At 43.8% G+C, this 23,537-nt stretch overlaps 1 protein-coding gene and 1 long non-coding RNA gene across 2 annotated transcripts in view; one reads left to right on the forward strand and one right to left on the reverse strand.

Annotated features, from left to right (window-relative positions):
• The window catches only part of LOC310753141, a 249,930-nt gene that overhangs the window by 134,153 nt on the left and 92,240 nt on the right, over window positions 1-23,537 (forward strand). The window lies entirely within an intron of this gene.
• Window positions 22,330-23,537, reverse strand: part of SUSD1 (sushi domain containing 1) — a gene marked incomplete at its 5' end in the record, with an annotated part of 37,341 nt that continues 36,133 nt past the window's right edge. The window contains one exon of the mRNA XM_083593178.1: window positions 22,330-23,051. Within this exon, the coding sequence (XP_083449304.1) occupies window positions 22,907-23,051 (145 nt within the window). The 3' untranslated portion in view covers window positions 22,330-22,906. The remainder of the gene's footprint in view (window positions 23,052-23,537) is intronic.

The following is a 23,537-nucleotide window of genomic DNA, read 5'->3' on the forward strand; positions in this document are numbered from 1 at the left end:
TGGGCAGGTCTACCTAAGAGGAGTCCAGATGCTCCAAGTGTCCCTGTTTTCCAGGGACAGTCCTGGATTTACAGAAGCCACCCCAGTTTCTGATATGATCACGGAATGTTCCACTTTTCCTTAGGATGTCCCCATTTTCACTGGAGAAATGTTGGAGGGTATGGAGTTATGAGACCCCCAAGACTGAATGTATTGCCCTCGGCTGTACCCAAGGGATGATTCCAACAGATTCCACATGAAAAACACTTATGTACCTGTGGAGATGGCAGTACCAAATCGGTGGCACATGCCCTTCTGGCTTGCACTCTTTATAAAGACTTAAGGAATGAGATTATCACCCCTCTTTTATTGTCCATTCCAGGTCGCCCAACCACTGCCACAGTGCCCTTTCCCTTGGCAGAGCTAGATGAGCAGGTGACAGCAAAGGCTGCCAGGTTTTTAGGTGGGGCGATCAGAATAAGATCCACTATTTGACTATTGATTCAAAACCCTAAAATGTATTTTATATAACTGACTTTCTATTTCTATTCTTTGCATATCGTATTGTTGTTTTATTGCTATGGCTGATGGCTGACAGAAATAAAGATTCATTCATTTGACCCTCCAAGTCAAGGAGATAAGTAACCATACAACCTTTAGAAGACATCTGAAGGCAGCCCAGCATAGGAAAGTTCTTTAATGTTTAATGTTTTATTATGTTCTCATATATGTTGGAAGCTGCCCAGAGTGGCTGGGGCAATCGAGTCAGATGGGCAGGGTATTATTATTATTATTTATTGAATAGGACATCCTTATTTCCATCAGAGAAAAATTGGAGGGTATGGAGCCCTGCTGGAGAGTGGCATGCAGTGAAATTTTCCATAGGGGAACAGAGCCAGCTTGTGAGGGCAGTTGCAGGTTGCGTGTGTGACATAGTGACGTCTTAACGTTGAGTGTGAGAGCATTGCACCTCCCTCCCTAAACCGGACAGGAACTTTCTAGGCTTTGGGAAGGAGATACCAGGCCTCTGACAGAATGCTGGAGCTCTGCTGTCTCCTCTTTGCCCAAACTAGGAGAGCTTTGGGGAAATGGCGGGAGGGCTCTTAGATGTAGTCTACTGACCGTACTCCACTGCTGCTTAAAGGCCAATCTAGTGCAGCGTCACCTTGCCAACAAAGGTCCGTATAGTTAAAGTTATGATTTCCCCAGTAGTGATGTATGGAAGTGAGAGCTGGACCATAAAGAAGGCCGATCGCCGAAGAATTGATGCTTTTGAATGATGGTGCTGGAGGAGACTCTTGAGAGTCCCAGGGACTGCAAGAAGATCAAACCTCTCCATTCTTAAGGAAATCAGCCCTGAGTGCTCACTGGAAGGACAAATCCTGAAGCTGAGACTCCAATACTTTGGCCACTTCATGAGAAGAGAAGACTCCCTGGAAAAGACCCTGACGTTGGGAAAGATGGAGGGCACAAGGAGAAGGGAACGACAGAGGGGCGAGATGGTTGGACAGTGTTCTCGAAGCTACCAGCATGAGTTTGACCAAACTGCGGGAGGCAGTGGAAGACAGGAGTGCCTGGCATGCTCTGGTCCATGGGGTCACAAAATCGGACACGACTAAACGACTAAACAACAACAAGTGCAGCATCCCGTTGCCCACAACAGCTGACCAGACAGGTTCCAAGAACCAGGCCTGCCTTGTTTTAACCCTTGGTTTCATGCGCCTTCGTGAAATCAGCCAGGAAGGGAAAGGGGAACTCCTGCAAAAGGATTTCCTGGCAGATTGTGAGGCGAATCTACAACAACAGGATGCCTTGAAAGGAGTAAACTAAAAGCCACTTTGTCATCGCTTGTAGCAACATCTTATAGGTTCTGTTCAAGGAAACGGAGGCACTAAAAGCAGATAACCTGTCAACATTGGAAATATAAGTTTTCGCTTTACAAAAGATGCAAAAGCAGGGCAATGTTTCCAGCTATCCCCCACCCCCAAAGGCAAAGAAATAATAAATGATACATCAAGACTATACAACTCTTAACACATTGCTGCACACTTGTGGGAGAGAAACTATGGTCCCCTTATTTCAGCTTCTGAAACAGTGAGAGTTTATTCTGAATTCTTCAGCAGAGTTTGGTTTTATTTTTATTTTATTTTTCAAAACTTGGATTCCGACTCTTTTTGCAATCTTTGATGTTTTAAAAATAAGCTTCTAGCCTTCATTGGTCCAAACATGAATTGGAAATCACAAAGGCAGAATTACAAAAGGCTCCATTGGCACTGCACATCCTTCCTGCAAGAATTTCAGTCCCTTTCTCTGATGAAAGATAACACCACTGTTATACATCTCTTCCATCTAAATTTCCTCTTGCCACCATACTCCCCCCCCCCCCCGCCGAAATGGTAAACATTTCCCATTCTACAAAGGTGCTTATTAAAAAAAATAATAGATACGGACAAGCAAAAAAAAATTACTCAAAATTTGATACAGAACCAGAACAAATCAAATATAATAATAATAATAATAATAATAATAATAATAATAATAATAATAATGTATTTATACCCCACCCACCTGGCTGGGTTTCCCCAGCTTCTCTGGGTGGCTTCCAACAAAGATTATATATGGTGAAATGGGCTCAAAGTATTGGAGAAAATATTCCTTTGGACATCTGGGAAAATCTGTGCATATCAGATTCACAATTTCCCCTTCAATATGGGTAATCTAGAAAACTGCTGCAAAGTTATGAGCGACTGGTACATTACACCAGCAAAGATAAATGAAGTTAACAGAAATTATCCATCTTTGACAAGGAGAGGCATTTCCCCTCCCTCCAAGCAACCCACACATGTGGTGGAAATGTAAGTTGTCAAAAATATTAGAAGATGATAATAAAAAAATCAAGCAAGCATTTTGGGATATGAAGTCCCACTTCACCCTGTTTTCTTTTTACTAACTTACAGTATATGAAACAGTTAGCTAGACCAGAAAATAAAGAACTAGTTTCTTATATTGCTACCTCAGCCAGAATTATTCATGCCAAATATTGGAAATTACAAACTATACCTAAAATCAAAGAACAGATTGATAAACGTCAGGATTTTGCAGTTATGGACAAATTGAGAATATAATGAGAAGGAAGAAAAAGACAAGATAACACATTTTGGTAAAATGGCAGAAGTTTATTTATTATAGTAAAACATACGGAAAAGCAATGGGTTTGCAAAGTTGACAATGGGTTTCAAATTTATGGCGCCTTATAGTAAGTAGATATAGATATGCTTTATTATTTTGAGAAATGTTTGCAAAATGTTGAGACCGTGCACCTGGTGTGTTTATAATTTGGGACTAAAAGAGGTAGGAATGATCAAGTATATTCTTCTGTAAGGTTCTCGTTATAATTTCTGCTCATGGGTGAAGCGATGATAGTTTTATTGCTTGCTCTAGTTAGGACCAATAATTTTAATTTATTTTTTATCTGGCATGAAAATATATATGCTGTTGTGAGCATCATAATCAGTGGAAGTGGAAGTGCAAAGGCAGTAATGTAATAGCCATCTCTATATGAGAGAGAGAGGGAGAGAGAGAGAGAAATGGTCAGGTTGGGTTCCATATAGATGTAGCCATCGCCATGACACCTCCTGCCACAGAGTCCTGGGTTGGTGACTGAGAGATGGCTGCTTGTGGACTTAAGCTCAAACAGGGCAGTTCATAGTTGAATGGGAATGCAAAGGGAGTTCTCCTTGATTAGGCAAATGCTATAGACACTATACCACACTGCCTCTCCCCCATGCAAGGATAGCCTGGAGGCTGAGGATTCAAAGCCCTCTGTCCCTCATGCTGAGAAAAGGCAGGAAACAAACCAATAAATATGTTATTATTTATTAATATTTTACTGAATGTTCTATTGGAGAATTCTGGTTTTTTTTTAATGAAAGTACCCATTCAGAACTGAAAACCATTAAAGACTTTGCTTTGAAAGATGGCCATGTGTCCTACTTTACAAAGGATAGTGCTCTGTTTGAAGGAGTCTGGTTTTGAGATAAAGAAGATCTGGTTTGAAGATAAAGAAGGGAGAGGGGCAAAAGCCCTAAAGCTGCCCATCAACAGGTCACCTGCTCAGTTTTCTCCACGGTGGTGAGATGTATTGCATTTGTACTTAAATCATAGCAGTTATTTCTAAATTTACATCAATGCAACTCAATTAGAATTTGCAAACTTTATTGAAATCTGTGTCCTTGGTTGGTCTTTGGTTTGTTTGTTTTTGGCGATTCGTTTCCTCTCTCGTTTTGGTGATGAGTGGTGGTTGATCATCCCTATTAAAGGTAAAGGGACCCCTGACCATTAGGTCCAGTCGTGGCCGACTCTGGGGTTGTGGTGCTCATCTCGCTTTATTGGCCGAGGGAGCCGGCGTACAGCTTCCGGGTCATGTGGCCAGCATGACTAAGCCGCTTCTGGCGAACCAGAGCAGCACACGGAAATACCGTTTACCTTCCCGCCGGAGCGGTACCTATTTATCTACTTGCACTTTGACGTGCTTTCGAACTGCTAGGTTGGCAGGAGCAGGGACCGAGCAACGGGAGCTCACCCCGTCGCAGGATTTGACCCACCGACCTTCTGATCGGCAAGTCCTAGGCTCTGTGGTTTAACCCACAGCGCCACCCGTGTCCCTTGGTCATCCCTATTACTCTGTTGTTATTGTTGCTGCTGCCTATCAGAGGTGAAAGACACTTTGTGTGTGCTCAGAGGAACTGTGATCTTGGGTTCATTTCTGCAGACACCAGTTCACTTCAGAAATAAAAGGCATTCTTTAGGGGACCTAAAGGTACTTAGATTAAGGAGCCAATTTTTATTTATTTTTTAAAAAGAAGTTCACACCCCTGCTTGTTCATCCAACAAGGACAGAGTCCTGTGCACTTTTAACAGCATGATGAGCATGTTTTCCAAAAAGCAGCTGCAAACTAACATCCTGTGAATCTCCCACTTACCCCTGTCAAACTTTCTCCTCTGGCATTGGAACGCAGAGAAAAATGTTCATTGTTCTTTTTCTGATCAGAACTCTCTTGTCCCAGAATTCTCCCACATGATTCCAAACCACCAGCAAACTTTCGGGGGGGGGGGGGGAGGGGAATTGCTCTTTGGAAAATCAGTCAGGGTTAGGGCTTTTTTTCCAGGCGGAACTTACCGGAACTCAGTTCCAACCCCTCTCATTTGGGCGCCATTGCCCTTCTAAGAGAATGAGGCAAATCTTCATGGTGAGTTTCTCATTTTCTAGTAAAATAGCACTGGTGGTAGATTCTCAATCCTCCACTCCCTTTAAAAAAAGTGTTTAAACTGCTTCCTTTGAACATGGTACCTCGCGTTAAGTACTTAATTCGTTCCGGAGGTCCGTACTTAACCTGAAACTGTTCTTAACCTGCAGCACCACTTTAGCTAATGGGGCCTCCTGCTGCTGCCGTGCCGCCGGAGCACGATTTCTGTTCTCATCCTGAAGCAAAGTTCTTAACCTGAAGCACTATTTCTGGGTTAGCGGAGTCTGTAACCTGAAGCGTATGTAACCTGAAGCGTATGTAACCTGAGGTACCACTGTATATCCTAGTCTGACCAGCATTTCCCAAACTTCTGACTGCTGAAGCACACTTTGTTTCCAAACTAAAAAGTAGGAGGCGTGCATTAGTCTTAAAAAAAAATGTTTTCATTTAGCATGTTTGCTAGTAAGGCTGCATACAGATATATATATCAGTTCAGCTGTGAGCCCAATGTGAAAGTATACCCATCACATATCTGATAAGCGTAAAGCCGTCTTCTGAGGATTGGAGTCAGTTGAACCTGTTCTTCTAGTTTAGAAAAGAAAACAAATTTCCACAGCACAGACCTGCTACCCATTGTATCAATCATGAAGCAAATCTATCAGAGGCGGTGTGGATTGGGGGTAGCCGTTTTATATCAGTCCTGAAACCGCCTCCCCTTCCAATCAGAGTAGATTTCAAGGTTTGAACAAACTGTGGGAAATAAGCTCTTAAAAATGCTGAACAAACCAAAGCAGGTAATCTACCCGGAACCTAGTACAGATAAGCACTTTCAATCTCATGTGCTATTGAGGAACAAAAAAGTTTTATGTTTTGGACGATGGGGGAGATAACGTCTCTGGCAGCAACCCGTTCGTGAATGGCTGAGTCAGACAAGTGATAACAGCAGGAACCTTTACTGAACTAACAGAACCGGACAACAGGGCCAAAGTAACTGCTTATATACATTTCACAAGGCCTGGGCCACTCCCACTCTCAACGTGATTGGTTGCCTAAACTCCCAAGCTGCAAATCATGACTCAGAGTTTAAGAGCCAATGGCAGAGGCCCAAATCCTGAAATGTTCTGTGATTGGATATCACGTATCAAATCAGATCACAGGGGCTCAGAATCCTTAGTCCAGACTCAAGCTCAGGCAAACACAGACTACTGAATAGAAAAAGACTCTCGTTCACTAATCCAGCCCATGGCATTTCGTGGCCACAGAGCACGCTTAGTCCTCGCTGGGCTGTTCAGGGTTCACTTGCAAAAATGCACCTATTAGAAGATATATACACAGTAAAAAGCGGACTAATTGTTCTGAGAATTCTTTTTGCTTGAGTCCAATCCTACCAGGGTTCATTCCCTGATAGGAATGGGTGGATCTGTCAATTTCAAGTTTTTAATGTTGGATTTTTTATTGTGTTGGATGTTTTAATTTGTTGGAAGCTGCCCAGAGTGGCTGGGACAACCCAGTTAGATGGGCGGCCTAGAAATTGTTGTTGTTGTAGTTGTTGTAGTTGTTGTTGTTCTCATTTATTAAGTTCAATTTCAAGCATCAGTTTGCATTTTTCTTAATATAACAAATGTGGTGAAGGGAACCTAAGATTGAAGAAATGAGAAAAAGCAGAGAGACTGAAACTCTCCATTGCTGCAGAAGGGTGAGCCCCCTTGAACAAAAGTGGGCTTACTTCTTGGTAAACATGCACAGGAGTGCACTGAGGAATGGTTGTGTACCAGAAAAAAACAAGCAAATATGACTTTTTAAAAAGCTTTGTTTCTCTCAGGAGTTTCCAGAATAGGCACGCTTGATAAAACAGTGCGACGGAAGATCTGGGCAGCATAGGACTACATGTGACATGCAAATCGATATATGCACTACAAGCATGTTCATGTTTACTCAGAAGTAAATTCAGTTGAATTCAGTGGGGCTTACTCCTTAGGACACGCTTCCTCAAACTCGGCCCTCCAGATGTTTTGAGACTACAATACCCATCATCCCTGACCACAGGTCCTGCTAGCTAGGGATCATGGGAGTTGTAGGCCAAAAACATCTGGAGGGCCAAGTCTGAGGAAGCCTGCCTTAGAACGTATGTTTAGGACTGGCCCTGTTTACATTGATCGAGTTCCAGCACTCAGTCTTGTTTTATATCCCTCTGATGGGTGGTTGTGTGCATAATACATTTCCAAGCATAAGTAAGCACATAAATGCACACCCTCTGTGTGGGAAGCCTTGTAGACCAAAGCATAGAAGCTATATATGAGGTACTCGTGACCTTCGTTCCAACAGAGCATGGGAAGATTTGTTTTAAGGGCGGTGCTTTCCAAAGTCTGTAAAAGAAGTAATGGTTGGCGATTAAAAGCATATCAGAGCCACATCAACATCTCAAGGCTGCTGAATACCCAGAGTGACTCATCATGTGCTCAATGCGGTCATTCTTTCAACTTCCCCTCTCTGGTTTGTTCATGAATTTTACTATTGCTCTCAGTCAACAATCACATAAGGGAAGCAACGGTTAATGGCAGAACACTGTGAGCGTGTGAGAAAGCCTCAGCCTCCCTTCCACATTTCTCATTTATAGGGCAGAGATGGGGAACTCACGTCTCTGAATCGGTTGTTGGGCTCCAACTCCCATCAGCCCCACCCAGAATGGACAGTATTAGGAATGCTGGGAATTGTAATCAAGGAAATTTGGAGGGCCACAGGTTCCCTATCTTTGCCATAGGTAAACTACTCTGTGAATTCTGCCTTTACTAGCCATAAAAAGGTAAAGGGACCCCTGACCATTAGATCCAGTCATGGCCGACTCTGGGGTTGTGGCGCTCATCTCGCTTTATTGGCCAAGGGAGCTGGCGTACAGCTTCCGGGTCATGTGGCCAGCATGACTAAGCCACTTCTGGAGAACCAGAGCAGCACACGGAAACACCGTTTACCTTCCTGCCGGAGTGGTACCTATTTATGTACTTGCACTTTGACGTGCTTTCGAACTGCTAGGAGCAGAGACCAAGCAACGGGAGCTCACCCCGTCACGGGGATTCAAACTGCCGACCTTCTGATCGGCAAGTCCTAGGCTCTGTGGTTTAACCCACAGCGCCACCCACGTCCCTTTTACTAGCCATATCGCTGGATAACTTATGCTAATATGTTTGTTTCCATATGAACTGACCCAGACCCTCTGCTTGTCATCGGAGGCCCTTCTCTATGTACCCACTCCCCAAGAGGTTTGGAGGGTGACAACATGAGAATGGACCTTTTCTGTGGTGGCTCCCTGTCTGTGGAATGCTCTCTCCAGAGAGGCTCGCCTGGCACCATCATCACAGGTCTTTAGGCACCAAGCAAAAATGTTCCTCTTTTCCCAGGCCTTTAGCCATTAAATAATCTAAATAATGTTAAAGTTGTGGAGCGGGGGACTATTATTATGACTATTTTTGTTAGTATGCTGTCTAATACTGTGCTTTGTTTTATGTGTTTTATAATTAAGCTCCGTAAAATGTTTGAAAATGTTGTACGCTGCCCTGAGATACTTTGATAACGGGTGGTGTATAAATCAAATAAATAATAACAATAAAATCATTCCCATTTTTATTCTATTTCTTTCCCTAAACTGAGGGTATGTAATGATATTTCAAGGGCAGGAGATGCAATGAAATACAATACCTAGCAAAGGTGCATATCTTTTTCAAACATTTGCTGGATGGTTGGGGGAAAACCAAAGGCTTAGCAAAAACAAACATAGAGGAAAGATGGTTTCCCCCCAAAAAAAAATTTGGGGGAGGGGATTGCCATTTCCTTACCCTTACAAGGTGGAGAAGACTTTTCCGCTTTTTTTGCTTTGAAACCTTAAAGTCGGCTACTACTCAGGAGCTGCACTACCCGGAATATTTTAGCTTAAGGATCACTGAAAAGATCTCTCTCCCCACCACTCGCCCCATATGTTTAAAAAAATTCACATACAGCTTCCCAGCTGGGTTAAAAGGAGTACATGTAAGTACATATGTACTATCAATTGGATGTATGTAGAATCAGAGAAGGGAAGCTGGCATTCTGTCAGCCTAATAAATATATTTGGATGCAACTCTCCCGCAGCTGGAGCCTGTGATAAGAAAATGCTTAACAATACATGTCAGTTGCTTTGTCAGTGTGTCTGCCCAAAATCAGCTCTACGCAAGGCTGCACCAAAAGGTTTACTTTGGCTCTGTGCCAATGTGTGTTGCAAATCCCAGAATAAATTTTGGAGTAACTTAAAGGTAAAGGGACCCCTGACCATTAGGTCCAGTCGTGGCCAACTCTGGGGTTGCACCACTCATCTTGCTTTACTGGCTGAGGGAGCCAGCGTACAGCTTCCAGGTCATGTGGCCAGCATGACTAAGCCACTTCTGGCGAACCAGAGCAGCGCACGGAAACGCTGTTTACCTTCCCGCCGGAGTGGTATCTATCTATCTACTTGCACTTTGACGTGCTTTCGAACTGCTAGGTTGGCAGGAGCTGGGACTGAGCAACGGGAGCTCACCCCATCGCGGGGATTCGAACCGCCGACCTTCTGATCGGCAAGTCCTAGGCTCTGTGGTTTAAACCCACAGCACCACGCGCGTTGGAGTAACTTACTTTGACTCCAAAACCAGTCTAAGAAGCTAGAAGAGGCCCAAGGTTTCATTGTAGGTGAGTATGCAATACGTACGCCAGCTCCCTTGGCCAATAAAGCGAGATGAGCGCCGCAACCCCAGAGTCGGCCACAACTGGACCTAATGGTCAGGGGTCCCTTTACCTTTTTAAGCATCGGTAGGGAGGGGTGTTCTGAACTCATCCTCCAGCCCTGGAGTCCAGTGCAAAAAGGTGTGCCTTGGCTTGACACTGAGATGTATACAATGATGAAGCTAGGGAGAGTGAACCTGGGGGCCACTGTAGAAAAGGCCCTGTCATTCACTGCCAACACACTAGCTTCACAGAGGAACACAACTGCCAGCTAAGCAAAAAATAAATAAATGCATATTGCTGGGGTAAATGTGAGCATAAAAATGTGTATAGTCGTGAAAACCACGAACAAAGCATTATTCTACTGGAAATATTACTGCAAAAAAAATATTATTAGGGGAAACTGCAAGGAAACATGTATATTAAGACAAAATCTCGTAAAAATGTTGATGCATTTTCATGGGATATAATTAATTAATTAATTAATTGCAAACTGGTGTGGAAATGTGGGGAACTGAATTTAAAAGTGGAAAAACTGAGATAAACTGAAATTCTGATATTTGCCCTACCAATTTAGTAGATGGACTGGGTCTTTATAATTCATAGCTCTCTCTCTCTTTTTTTACATACTGCTCATAGCTTTAACTCTAAAAACTGCTCCCCCTCCTTTGTCAACAAATCATCCTTCACTGAGAGAGGAAATTAGATGACAAGGACACTGAATGTTCCAGCAGGTACACGACCGGATGGCTGCATGAGAGAAGCAGCAGCAACACCATGATAAACCTCAGTGACCCAGTGGAATGGACATATTTTCTGTGGAGTGAACATTTAAAAACAACAACAACAACTTGCATCTTTTGCCAAGAAGGGCATTTGATTTATATTTTTTGAACAACTCTGATAGAGATAATTAAAAAAAAAAAATACTGGCAGAAAGCATTTATTCAGGGGTCTTTTTTTATAGAAACAAAAATACATTTCTCTTTTAAAGCCAAAATAAAATAAAAGCCTTGGGGTTGTGGGCAATTAATTCCTACTCAGAGTAGGCCCACTGAAATTAATGAATCTGGATTTGCCATGTCCATTAACTTCAGTGGGTCTACTCAGGGTATGTGTTTGTTTTGTTCTGAGCCAGTGTTTAGCTGATTTTGTTTGCTGAAGATATAGTAATGTCTGTTTTTACAGCCTTTATTGGAAATCCTCCATTTCTTCCTCAGGATCTTCATCTTCCTTCTTTTTGTGAAGCCCCCCTCCCTCCACTGAATCCTGATGAGGCCCCTCCCTGCTGCTCAGCACATGGAAAGTTGATTTTTTAAAAAAGGAACTAGTTCTATTTCTAGATCAAGCTCGCCCTGTCCAAAAAGAAACCAGTTTCACTTTCAAGTTCATCCTTTCACAAAACAAACTAGTTCGGTTCCAGTTCATCCAAACAAACTTTTCAGTTCATAAAAAGTTCATCCTCTGCAAACAACAACCCAGCATTCCGAATGTTAACGGTCCTTAAGCTTCCTGCCCAGAACTATAGTTTCCTTGAGTAGAAGGAATGATCACTATAAATCTGTAGGGTAGTATTCTCTCACACTCTTTATCAGATTTCCACATTCACCCCAAGGATAACCCAAGAAAAGAAGTCAGAATGGAGTCTTGAAGGATTTTTTATTTGTTTGTTTATTTAGTTTTACAAATTAAAATTTACACTCATACCACACATCCTAATCACAAAAACAAAAGATTCCCACAAATCTTTGGACTTCCCTCTGTGGGTTCCCTTGTTCATCCTTATATGCTGCATCTTTTATAATAGTCCTTTGGGGGGGGGGAAATATCCATTATATCCATAGTTCTTGTTACATTACAAGTGTTATTTAAGACCTGCTAATGATTTTAATTGTTTACAGTGGTCTCCAAGATAAACTATAAACTTCTCCCATTCCTTATCAAAATTTTGGTCTTCCTGGTTTTTTATCTTTCCAGTCATTATTGCCATTTCGGCACAATCCATCAACTTAGTCTGCCATTCTTCTCTGATAGGGACCTTGTCTTCCTTCCATCTCTGGGCTAGAAGCATCCACACAGCTGTCGTTGCATACATAAACAGTCTTTTCTGCTCCCTTGGTATTTCTGCACCTAAAATTCCTAATAGAAAAGCTTCTGGGTTTTTTAAACAAAATTTATTTTAAACTTTTAAAAAAATTCATTATTTGAAGGAAATGTTTAGTAAACTTGTACACAGATTTCAGACTGAAAAGCGCTAACTGCTCAAATCGGGTCCTCCCTTAAAGAGGAAAACCAACACACTGTGTTGTGGGTGGGTACGATTGGTTAGCCATAACACCCGATTGGTAGGTCCCTCATAGCTGGGTGCAATCTGGCCAATGGGACGCAGTCCAAACGGTTCGAGGGACCTATTTATACCCTTGCAAGTGACTCAGAGCTTCCTCTTTCGGCGCGTGCATTCAGAACACCCACCCACTTCTCCCTACTTTTAGGGCTTTGCGCTTGACCTTGCTATGCCGTCGTGTATCGTCTGTCATTGGGACAGGGACACGGCAGGAATTTTCCCCACTTGACTGATTGGCTGTTGCCATTTGGGTTTTGCCTGCTGTGTAGCAAATCATCACAACTTGTAAGGTTATGGATAGGCTCTGGTTGAAGTGATAGGGATGGGAGAACGCTCTCACCATCCCTATGTGAAGAGTATTCTGTTAAAGTAATCCAGGGACTCGATGGTTTGGTCAACCCTTGAGAGGGGGTTGTGCCCGTGCCTGAGTCCAGGGGGACATTTGGGTAGCGGAGATAGCCCATGCCCGGCTTTCCGCTTATCCAGGTGTTCACCCTTGGCTGACCTATGCTGGAGCCCTGGGTCAGCGCAACCTGCATGGCAGGGAGCTAGTTGAACCAGAGCCTATGCAACCATTCACGTTCTGTAATCAACAAAGTTGTGGCCTAAATTCCGCCAAAAACCAAAACCATTGAGTCAATCGTGAATTTATTTAGGGGGGATGTTTCTGGGTCTGAACACACAAAATGAAAAATAATTTTATACGTTGTGTGTCTTTGTTTCTCAGTTTGATCAGCCACACCAACTGGAGCTGATGGGAGTTACCTGGAGGACCACAGTCTCTCCAAGGGTGTTTCAGATACTCCTATTGTGGCTCCTCTATCGCATCGCATCCCAGTGTTAACAAGCAGCAGCTCTAAGCACTGCCTGTCTAACACACGATGGAGTTTAGCTCCTCTCCATTTGCAAGTAAAACTTTGACAAAGAGCCCAACCAATGGCTGCTTTGAAGTCCAGGTTGTGTTTGAAGAAATCTGAGCATAGATACATATACTTTAAGGATTGCTACCACCCCCAGCTTTCCTAACAAAAAAGCTAGATCTTTTCACAGGTTCACCACAGGTAGGCTATTCTAATGTGCTGGTGCAATTTCCCCCAGTGTGGAACTGTAGTGATGATTTCAGATAGTGAAGTTCTATTTAAGGTAAGAATCCTGCCAGGAAGAAAGAGGGCAGCCCCGATTCTGTGGTTTTATCATTTGGATGATTTAATTGTATTGGTTTTTAAATTATGTGCCACCCATCGTGTCCCGTTACTGAGGACCAGCTGATCAACAGCCGAAGAAAGTAAATAATATGTGAATATTATCACATAAGCAGAAACTATGTATATGATCTGTTTAAGCTTTTTTTGTGTGCTTATCCTGCTTTTGATCTCTGCCTTTCTTCCTGGTGGCAAAGTTTCCTAAGTAGAATCAAGGAGCCTTTTAACAGTGTGACTCTCTCAAATATCCCAGTGTGACTCTCAAATCTGTCAGAGCAATGTTATAAGACTTTGGAATGTGTGTCACATGCTAATCAGTCCCAGGAAGGAAAAAAAAACCCTCTCACTCACTGCAACCAATTATTGTCGGGAGTGATTTCAAGGGCTTAAAAAAAAACTGACATGAAAGCCCAGCCAAGAAAGAAGAGACTTTGAAAATAAACATCACATTCCCGTGATGAAGCCAGAGCGGAAAGGAGGTTCTTCTAGCAGCCGCAGACAAGAGGAATTTCTCATTCACGTGGTAAAGCACTGAAGCATTGCTTGTTAAAGGACACGGGACTTGTCATCCCAGACTGTGTGGGGGACTTTCATTCAACAGTGAGAATCAGTATTCGACATCTGGTCGGGTTAATATTCTACCATTTCAGTCTGAACCATGCCCAGATTTTGCAGTAAGATTGTCATTGCACAGCTATCGCATCCCAGAGATTCTGCTGGGAAAGTGAGCATGTTTGCACGAGAGCAATGCTTTTATGTAATGCTTTTGAGGGATTGTTCCTTTGAAATATGTCTTCACTGTCTTGGTGTTAGAACTCGGCATCATCAGGTATCTGCCAGTGGCCCATTCTCACAACCGGACGCCTTCATCTGCCCCAACTGCAACAAAACATGTCCCTCCCCAACTGCAACAAAACATGTCCCTCTACAGCTACAGCAGGTTTGACTTCACCCCCGAAGGTGGAGTCTTCCATTGTCTCCCAAGACAGATGGGTGCCAACCAACGAGAAATTAGCACTAAAATGCTGGCTAATTTTCATGAGAACCTTTTGGGGTGGGGGAAGAACCAGCTGAGGTGGAACTGATTGGGAGAATAAGAAACCAAAACGGAGAAATTCAGTCACCCATGCCTAGGCACAGGTGGCTGGGGAGAAAGTCTGGTCAGATTCCCAGAGGAAGCTTGGCTTACGTCTTGCCACTTGCTCAGTGTGGGAGACATGATCCGACCTACAGTGTAAATGAGAACCTGGCAATGCTCTCATGGAGAACTAAAGCACAGCTGCTGGGGCATACATCGGAAGACTGTCCAAGCGTCCTTGATGGCAAAACAAAACATAAAGGCAGTGATGTCTGCACCCAGTACAGAGATAAAGACAGCAGTGACCTCATTCCCTTAACTCAGCGTTGGACCGATGAGTCTGTAGCATCCTGGCACGTCCCCTGTGGCTCAAAACATGTGTCAGAACAGAACAAGGAGAGATCACGGCTCTGGCCGGCCTTCTGCATTTCATTGGTTCAAAGTATAGCAAACAATGTCCCAGATTTCGTAAAGGAATATTAAGAGATTGGTGACAGGATAGAAAGTAGTAAGAGAGAAATATCGTCATGTCGAGAGACAGACGGAGTCCTCTGTGTGCACTTAATGCAGTTCTTGTCATTTCATTTCACAGGAGAATAAAGCTTTTAATAATAATAATAATGATTTTTTTATTCGTATCCCGCCCTCCCCAGCTGAGGCTGGGCTCAGAGCGGCTAACGTCATAAAAAAATCCATTTTTAGAGATAAGGGAAGAGAACAATACCAACCACCAGGTCCGTGAAAAGAGACTACAATTCAAGATTGAAAAGGGCAGGGTTCCCTTAGCTTGGGCAAGGAGACAATTAAGATGAGGGCGTGATTAAAGCATGGAACGTTTTGCGTGGATTTTCAGAACGGAATGGCGATTCTTTGGAAATCCTTCCTTGGAATGACCCACAAGTCATTTTCTTGAAGGTGCCTCTCAAGAAAGGTGAAAATGTTTTTGTTCCCAGAAGCTGTCTTTGTGGTATTAGCTGTATAAACACCAACTGGGCAAGGAGAAGGTAAAGGGACCCCTGACCATTAGGTCCAGTCGTGACCGACTCTGGGGTTGTGGTGCTCATCTCGCTTTATTGGCCGAGGGAGCTGGCGTACAGCTTCCGGGTCATGTGGCCAGCATGACTAAGCCGCTTCTGGTGAACCAGAGCAGCGCACGGAAATGCCGTTTACCTTCCCGCTGGAGCGGTACCTATTTATCTACTTGCACTTTGACGTGCTTTCAAACTGCTAGGTTGGCAGGAACAGGGACCGAGCAACGGGAGCTCACCCCATCGCGGGGATTCGAACCGCCAACCTTCTGATCGGCAAGTCCTAGGCTCTGTGGTTTAACCCACAGCACCACCCGTGTCCCGGGCAAGGAGAAAGGGGGAGGCAAATAAAGCTAGCATTCCATTTCAGTCCAGGCTCTCCGTTAACCTGGTCGCCTTCAGCTATTAAGAATTCTAATTAACTGCTCTGGTTAAATGTCTAAGTCATATTTTTACCACCGAAAACAATTCCGCAGAAACATGAATTGCTGTTTGTTCCAACACAGTGTTAAAGAGCGGGGGGGGGGGGGGGTTCTGGAGAAAGCAACAGGAGCTTAAAAACACAGACCTGTGCCTATAAATGTGACACAAAAGGAAGTCTGGGTGAGCCCTGTGTCCATACCATTGGGTACCTTAAAAATCAGCCTAGCAACACACTTTTTAAAAAATAACATCAATTGGAGTTTTTGGTGTGTTTTTAGTGTGAGTTGGTCACTCAAAATAGTCTTCCAGCACATACATCATGGAAAATGCATGCACAGGTCTGCAGTATAGATCAAAACCTTTGTTTTAAAGTAACATACAGTGGTACCGCAGGTTAGATATGCTTCAGGTTACATACGCTTCAGGTTACAGACTCCGCTAACCCAGAAATAGTGCTTCAGGTTAAGAACTTTGCTTCAGCATGAGAACAGAAATCGTGCTCCTGCGGTGCGGCAGCAGGAGGAGGCCCCATTAGCTAAAGTGGTGCTTCAGGTTAAGAACAGTTTCAGGTTAAGAACGGACCTCCGGAATAAATTAAGTACTTAACCCAAGGTACCACTGTATTTTCATCATCTTATTCATCTTCTTCTTCCAGAGATTCCTTAGCATATTTCTCTGCTTCTTCCTTAATTTCTTTTTGGACACCATCTTTTCCATTGGTCATTTCTCCAACCCAACTGAGTTCAAGTTCAAAAGCGTTATCTTTTACTTCACCACAGCTCAAATCAACGAGGCAGTCCAATGGTTGCACGCTGCTTCCTTCCCCTCGCAATTTTTTCTCTTTAAAACATCTGATATGGTGTGTTCATCCACCCACAGCCTGAGAGGCTAGCACTTGTGAGTGGGTGGGCTTCTAAAGTAGTCTATTGTCCCACCTACCAGGATCAGTCCAGGTGAGCAAGGCAGATTCCTCCTCCATCCCTTTGGGCTACACCCACTTCTGGTCCCTGCCCTCTGGCAGCCCATAGCCCCCACAGGGGTTACAATGGGGCAGTGCTGGAAAAGGTTATCCATCTCTTACCTCAGCAAAGGACAAAGGGCAAATGACTTTGGCACTGCTGATTCAGTCACTGACTGACTCAAAGCGTTCTTTCACCCCCTTCTCCCAAGGAGTAGCAACAGAGGCTCTGTCCAATCGACACCCTTTCTCTTTCAGATCGTGTTTCCTTGAGGTCTATACTGTAAGAGAAAGTCCTTGTTGCGATTCGCAGTGGAGTAATTTGAGCTGTTATACCTTGGCTCTTGTGAGTGTGTGGTTTTAAGATAAATAATAAGTAGGGGATCTTTATTATTGGGCTGTGAGGGAAGTCTGATATGAAGCATGTACGCTTTCGCAGTCATGCAGTGGCGGCGTTTTATACTGTTGGGATCATTTTATGGTTTTATACCTTTTAATGGCTACACTGGATGTCAGTTTCTTTGTTTCTCTACTGAGGACCTCAAAACAGGTTTTCCTCCTCTCCGTTATTACTTAATGAATATTACTTAACAAAAAGTAACCAATAAATGCATATATAATGCCAAACCGCTATTTTGCAAAGAACTCAAAGCAACTTTAAAAGTATATATGATGCCTTAAAGTGTCAGAGACTACAAATGAATTGCAGAGATTGGAGAACTCACATTTGGAGGTAACTTTAACTCACTAGTCTTTGACCTCTTCAGACCTCTTTCAACCCAAAGAGACTTCCTTCCTTCCTTCCTTCCTTCCTTCCTTCCTTCCTTCCTTCCTTCCTTCCTTCCTTCCTTTCTTTCTTTCTTTCTTTCTTTCTTTCTTTCTTGTATTTTTATGGTGCTATCATTGCTGTTGCAACTTGCAATCCACCTTAGATCAGGCTGGAAGCCAGTAATGGGGGGACTACAATTCCCATCATACATGACTGCTGGTCCTGCCAGCCTGGGATGATGGGAGTTGTAGTCCATAAACAGCTGGTGACCCAAGTTTGGGAAACCCTGCTCTACACAAACCAGTTCATAACCTATGGTTTGCAGTTGTCTTGCAACCAGAATCAGCACTCTGGGTCTAGCCATTATTTCAGTTTCCTACAATGCTCTGGAATGATGCTACATCCTGGGTATTGTGGGAAATTTAAATGGCAGCTAGATCCAGCCACATGGCATGGCTCAGATAATTATATCAGGATTATTATTATTATTTTAAAAATGGGGGGAGTTTCATCAGCAGTGGGCCCCATAGGGTGTTGGGGTTGCCCCCAGATGCCCAGTGTTGATGGTGACCCTCTGAACAATGCATTGCTAGAACAGCCCTCCATATTCCAATGCTTAGTCTTGTCCCATGTTGCTTCTAAAAAGGTAAAGGGACCCCTGACCATTAGGTCCAGTTGTGACTGACTCTGTGGTAGCGGCGCTCATCTCCTTTATTGGCTGAGGCAGCCAGCGTACAGCTTCCGGGTCATGTGGCCAGCATGACTAAGCCGCTTCTGGTGAACCAGAGCAACGCACGGAAATACCATTTACCTTCCCGCCGGAGCAGTACCTATTTATCTACTTGCACTTTGATGTGCTTTCGAACTGCTAGGTTGGCAGGAGCAGGGACCGAGCAACGGAAGCTCACCCCGTTGCGGGGATTCGAACTGCCGACCTTCTGATCGGCAAGTCCTAGGCTCTGTGGTTTTAACCCATAGCACCTAGATAACTCACATCTCGGTTTGCTTCTCTGTGTGTCGCTATACACACACACACTCCTGCCCCCTCCATCGAGCTGGTATGGCGGTGAATCACCTTCCCGTAATTCTGATGGATCTTCCATTCAAAACACATAAGAAATACCTCTATATCTAGGAGCTATGCATCACTTAACAAGCCCATAAAAGGATATCAACTGCCCATTCAATATTCTTAACAAGCTGTTTACTGAATAAAGAAATAACCAGCTAACTTCTGTCCCAATAGCATGCCTCTTTGGCGTTGGCCAAAAGAAACAGATTTGTATACATTTTGCAAATTACTTTTAAATTCCAGTTTTGCAGTAGTTACCCCTAATCCTGAAAAATAATCCAGCGAAAAACTGTGGATTCCATCATCTGTGGAAGCCTCTGAACTGAACTGAATCTGTTTATCTTTAAACAGATTTTCAGAAATTGTTGAACAGAGACAAAAGCCCCGACATTTGTGTTACAAAACATAATAACTCAAAACAGGTTCAACTTGAAATAGCTCCTGGAACAAACTGCCAAGGATTGGATTGTTGTGGCCAGGGTGGCATCCTTAAGGATTTCTTAAGCTGAAGTCTGAGACTCTTCTGTGCAAAGGTTTGAGACACTCCATTGTCATCAGAGGTCTTCTGATGAAGCTTGAAAACCCTTCTTAAAACCACAAGGTCATATGCACACACACACACACACCTCTCTTAAGGATACACACACCTCTTTCCCAGAACAGACAAGATCATATTCAAACCCTAAAATTGAAAAGCTCAAATCACATTATTAGTGGTGATAAGGAGAAATGCCATCTTTCTCAGCTCAGGCATATAACCAGGCCTATAATCAGCCATGAGTGCTCACTGGAAGGACAGATCCTGAAGCTGAGACTCCAATACTTTGGCCACCTCATGAGGAGAGAAGACTCCCTGGAAAAGACCCTGATGTTGGGAAAGATGGAGGGCACAAGGAGAAGGGGATGACAGAGGACGAGATGGTTGGATAGCGTTTTCGAAGCTACCAGCATGAGTCTGACCAAACTGCGGGAGGCACTGGAAGACAGGAGTGCCTGGCGTGCTCTGGTCCATGGGGTCACGAAGAGTCGGACACGACTAAACGACAACAACAACAAATAATCCTATAGCATACACACTTCCCTAGGAGTAAGTTCAGTGGAGCTCAGTGAGGCTTTCTTCAGAGAAGACATGTATCGCTGGAAGGCAAAACAGCCGTCTCCCTCACCCCACCCCTTCTCCAAACTTCTGGCTGATATCCCAACTTTTTATTTCTAGCTTGCCCCAGTGAACTGTCCTAACAGTAACAAAGAGAAACAAAACAGAGAGTATAAAATATATGCAAGCTGTTTAACACAGAGGTAAAAAGAATGCCATATTTATTCTTAACTGCCAGTTTAAACGACAGGCCCCTCTAGATGGTTTGGGTTTTTCCTCAGGTGGACACTGCAACATGCCACTGGCACAATAATAGTGCGTGAGTGGTGGATTTATACTGGAATAAGGAAGTTGTTCCACTTATTAGTTGTTCTGTAACGCTTCCTCGGTGTTGCCACATTAGTGTTGCCTGGAGGGGCGCTTCTGAAACAGTGCAACAAAAGCAGGGCAACCCACAGCACGTTTGTGGCAGAGATATTTAGGTTTGGGCATGACCCATGACTCCAACCAGGCCCCAACCCGCATCCCCACTAAGCCTCATGTCGTTGCTCACCTCCTTCTCCAACAATTTTTGGGTATTTCCCACATCAAAAGGATGGCCGCCTGACTTTTCTCTGACTTGTCATGTGCTGCAGTTAAGGGTGTCCTCAAGAAAGCTTCCTTCTGAATCAAACAAACCGCTAGACTGTAAGAGACGTAAGAGAAAATGGCTGGATGGACAACAGCCAGGAACTTAATTGGAACAGAGTTCGTTGAGATTTCTTTTCAGGCTGTAGAAGAAGGGTTTGTATCTGGAGCATTAATAGAGTGAAAACCACAATAGAGTGTCAACACAGTCATCAGCTGCCATGCCACTGCAGATGTTAAAAGGATTTTGAGCACATTAACTTCTGGATCCGTGCTAGAGACAAGCAGGAGAAACTGAGGGCAGTTAAGACTGCCATGGCACTGTTTCATTATGCCACGAGCTTGATAGATGGACGTAGCTATTTCCATGTGGCCGGCCTTGATTCTGAGAAATCATTCCCACTCAGACACAGGGAGGTAACACAACTGCGAGGGACAAGTGGGAAGAGACAGGAAGCGGCAGCAGCCTAACATACAACTAGGTCCCTACATAGGGCTTTGTGGCTGAAGACTGCAGACAAATGTATTTGCGTCCTCCAGAACCAGCAGCACATTGTTCTGGAGATGTCCTCACTCTGGCCCTGGCATCCAGCTCTGCCTTGTGCACGGGTGAAGTGGGCACTGTTGGTATTCTGGCATCAACAGTCCTGAGCCCTTCATAAGGAACTTTTCCCAGTGCAAGTAGGGTGGCAATCGGATGCTTGGCAGAGCATCTCTAATACACCAGCTTAGGCACAACACTGTACTACAACCTGCAGCATTCAAAGTGATGGTGGGGATTGGCAGTGGTGGAGCAGAAAGGACATAGGAGAGATGGGGCATCTGAAAGCTCAGACCCTCTCACTTGCATAGAAATGAATGCTGCTCCAACTTTCAGCACCACAAAGGTCTGCTTGCAAACGTATGCTTGAAATTTGGAGCAGGGCAATGGCTGGTAGATAAAGGGTTAAACCGGGAGTGTGGAACCCGTGGCTCTACAAATGTTTATTAATTGAAAAATATTTGTAATCAGTTGTGCTATTAAAAAAATATCAAAGTGGTTAGATTCCAGCAATACTTGAAGGGTCATAGGATTTCCACCCCTGGGTTAAGCGAGCCCTCTCTTGCCGATTCTTCCTTCTTAATTTCTCCCACCCAAAGTGGCATTTCAAATTATTATTTTCTTAATTTAAAGGTAAAGGTACCCCTGCCCGTACGGGCCAGTCGTGTCTGACTCTAGGGTTGTGCGCTCATCTCACTTAAGAGGCCGGGAGCCAGCGCTGTCCGAAGACACTTCCAGGTCACGTGGCCCGCGTGACGAAGCTGCTCTGGCGAGCCAGCACCAGTGCAGCACATGGAAACGCCGTTTACCTTCCCGCTATAAAGCGGTACCTATTTATCTACTTGCACTTAGAGGTGCTTTCGAACTGCTAGGTGGGCAGGAGCTAGGACCGAAGGACGGGAGCTCACCCCGCCGCGGGGATTCGAACCGCCGACCATACGATCGGCAAGTCCTAGGCACTGAGGTTTTACCCACAGCGCCACCCGCATCCCTTATTTTCTTAATTTAAGAACACATTATTTGTTTGTTTGTTTATGACCTTTCATATAAATTTCAACTAAAAAATAGGTTTTAGAACACAAAAGACAACAGTTAACGATGCTTTACTTGTACTTGTCTAAAAACAGTATGACGAAAACTGTAAGGCTACAGTTCTATATACTTGGGTGTAATATATAGCTTCACCTCAAGAAATACTGAAACCAAAGCAAGTTTTAAAGCGAAAAAAGACAACAAGGTGAAAAATAAAAGCTTTTCTTCTTTTAATTCCCAAGTGAACAGTGTAGCTTTGGAAACATTTTGCCTTGAAGAGGCTTCCAGTGACAGCAGTGTGATCAAAAGCATGTAGCAGTATCTAAAGTACAGAAGAAAGTTTTATTATCAAAAACAGCCTCAGACTTAGATGGCTCAGTGCTTTGTGACTGCATCCTGATGCAACAGACCAGCTCAGCTGAAACATGAGACAGTATTTCCTTATTCATATATACTTTTTACTGGGGCATGTAAAAGCAATTTTCCCTTTGTTTACCTCCCCAGCCCCCAAAAAACAGCCTCAAACAGAGGCTGAGGGTAAGTTGCCACACTTGCTAAGGATTTCAAGTGAAGATGTGGGTATACAGAAGAACTTTTCCCCCAACACAGTTCAGAAATGAAAAGGAAATGAGGAATCAAAACAGAAAATATCCCTTGGCTTCCTAATGTGGAAACAGTAGCTGACATTCTGTGGGTGGATTTGCTTGTTCCAAGCACCCAAGACAGGGACTGCCATTTTAAAAACACGATTCTCTCTTTACAGGTTATTGGTGGATGCACACATTAGAGAAGAGAGACGGTCTGAAGCATGGGAGAAGAAGACGATGCAATGTTCTTCCTGGCAATATCGACAGTGATTGGTAAATGTCCAGTATCGTTGGAAAATGCTTTTCTGGGCAGTGAAGATGGAGATATGTGCTGTGTCGTGCTGCATTGTACAGATAAGAAACCACGAAAAGGAGTTGACGGAGGGAGGAAAAACAACAACAGTTAAAGTTAAAATACTCTGTGCATTGAGCTACAAAATCTGCATAGAGAAGAATCTGATTCACAGTTGGCCACTTCCCAGAATATACAGTATCTGGAATTTATCCAGCGCATAATTACCCAACCCTGCAATGGGCCAGGGTTTGTTTAGCCAAGACTCCATGATAAAAAGGTACACATTGTCCTGCAAAACTGGGTATAAATTATATTGCTGAATAGTGCCCTTGAGCAGAAGGCAAAGTTGCAAAGCTTTCCAATTCCCCCCTCCCCACAAATGGCTCCCTAGCAGTCCCCTCACGTTCAACACATCAAGTCAATTTCCTGCGTTTCTAATAAAGGCACAATCCTATCTTAATCTGCTATCATCTTTATTGTTAAATGCCTTCTGCAGTAAAATAAATAAATAAATACCTATTCCAGATAGTTA

The sequence above is a fragment of the Podarcis filfolensis genome, assembly GCF_964270895.1.
Source record: "Podarcis filfolensis genome assembly, chromosome: 17".
Taxonomy (NCBI): Eukaryota; Metazoa; Chordata; class Lepidosauria; order Squamata; family Lacertidae; genus Podarcis; species Podarcis filfolensis.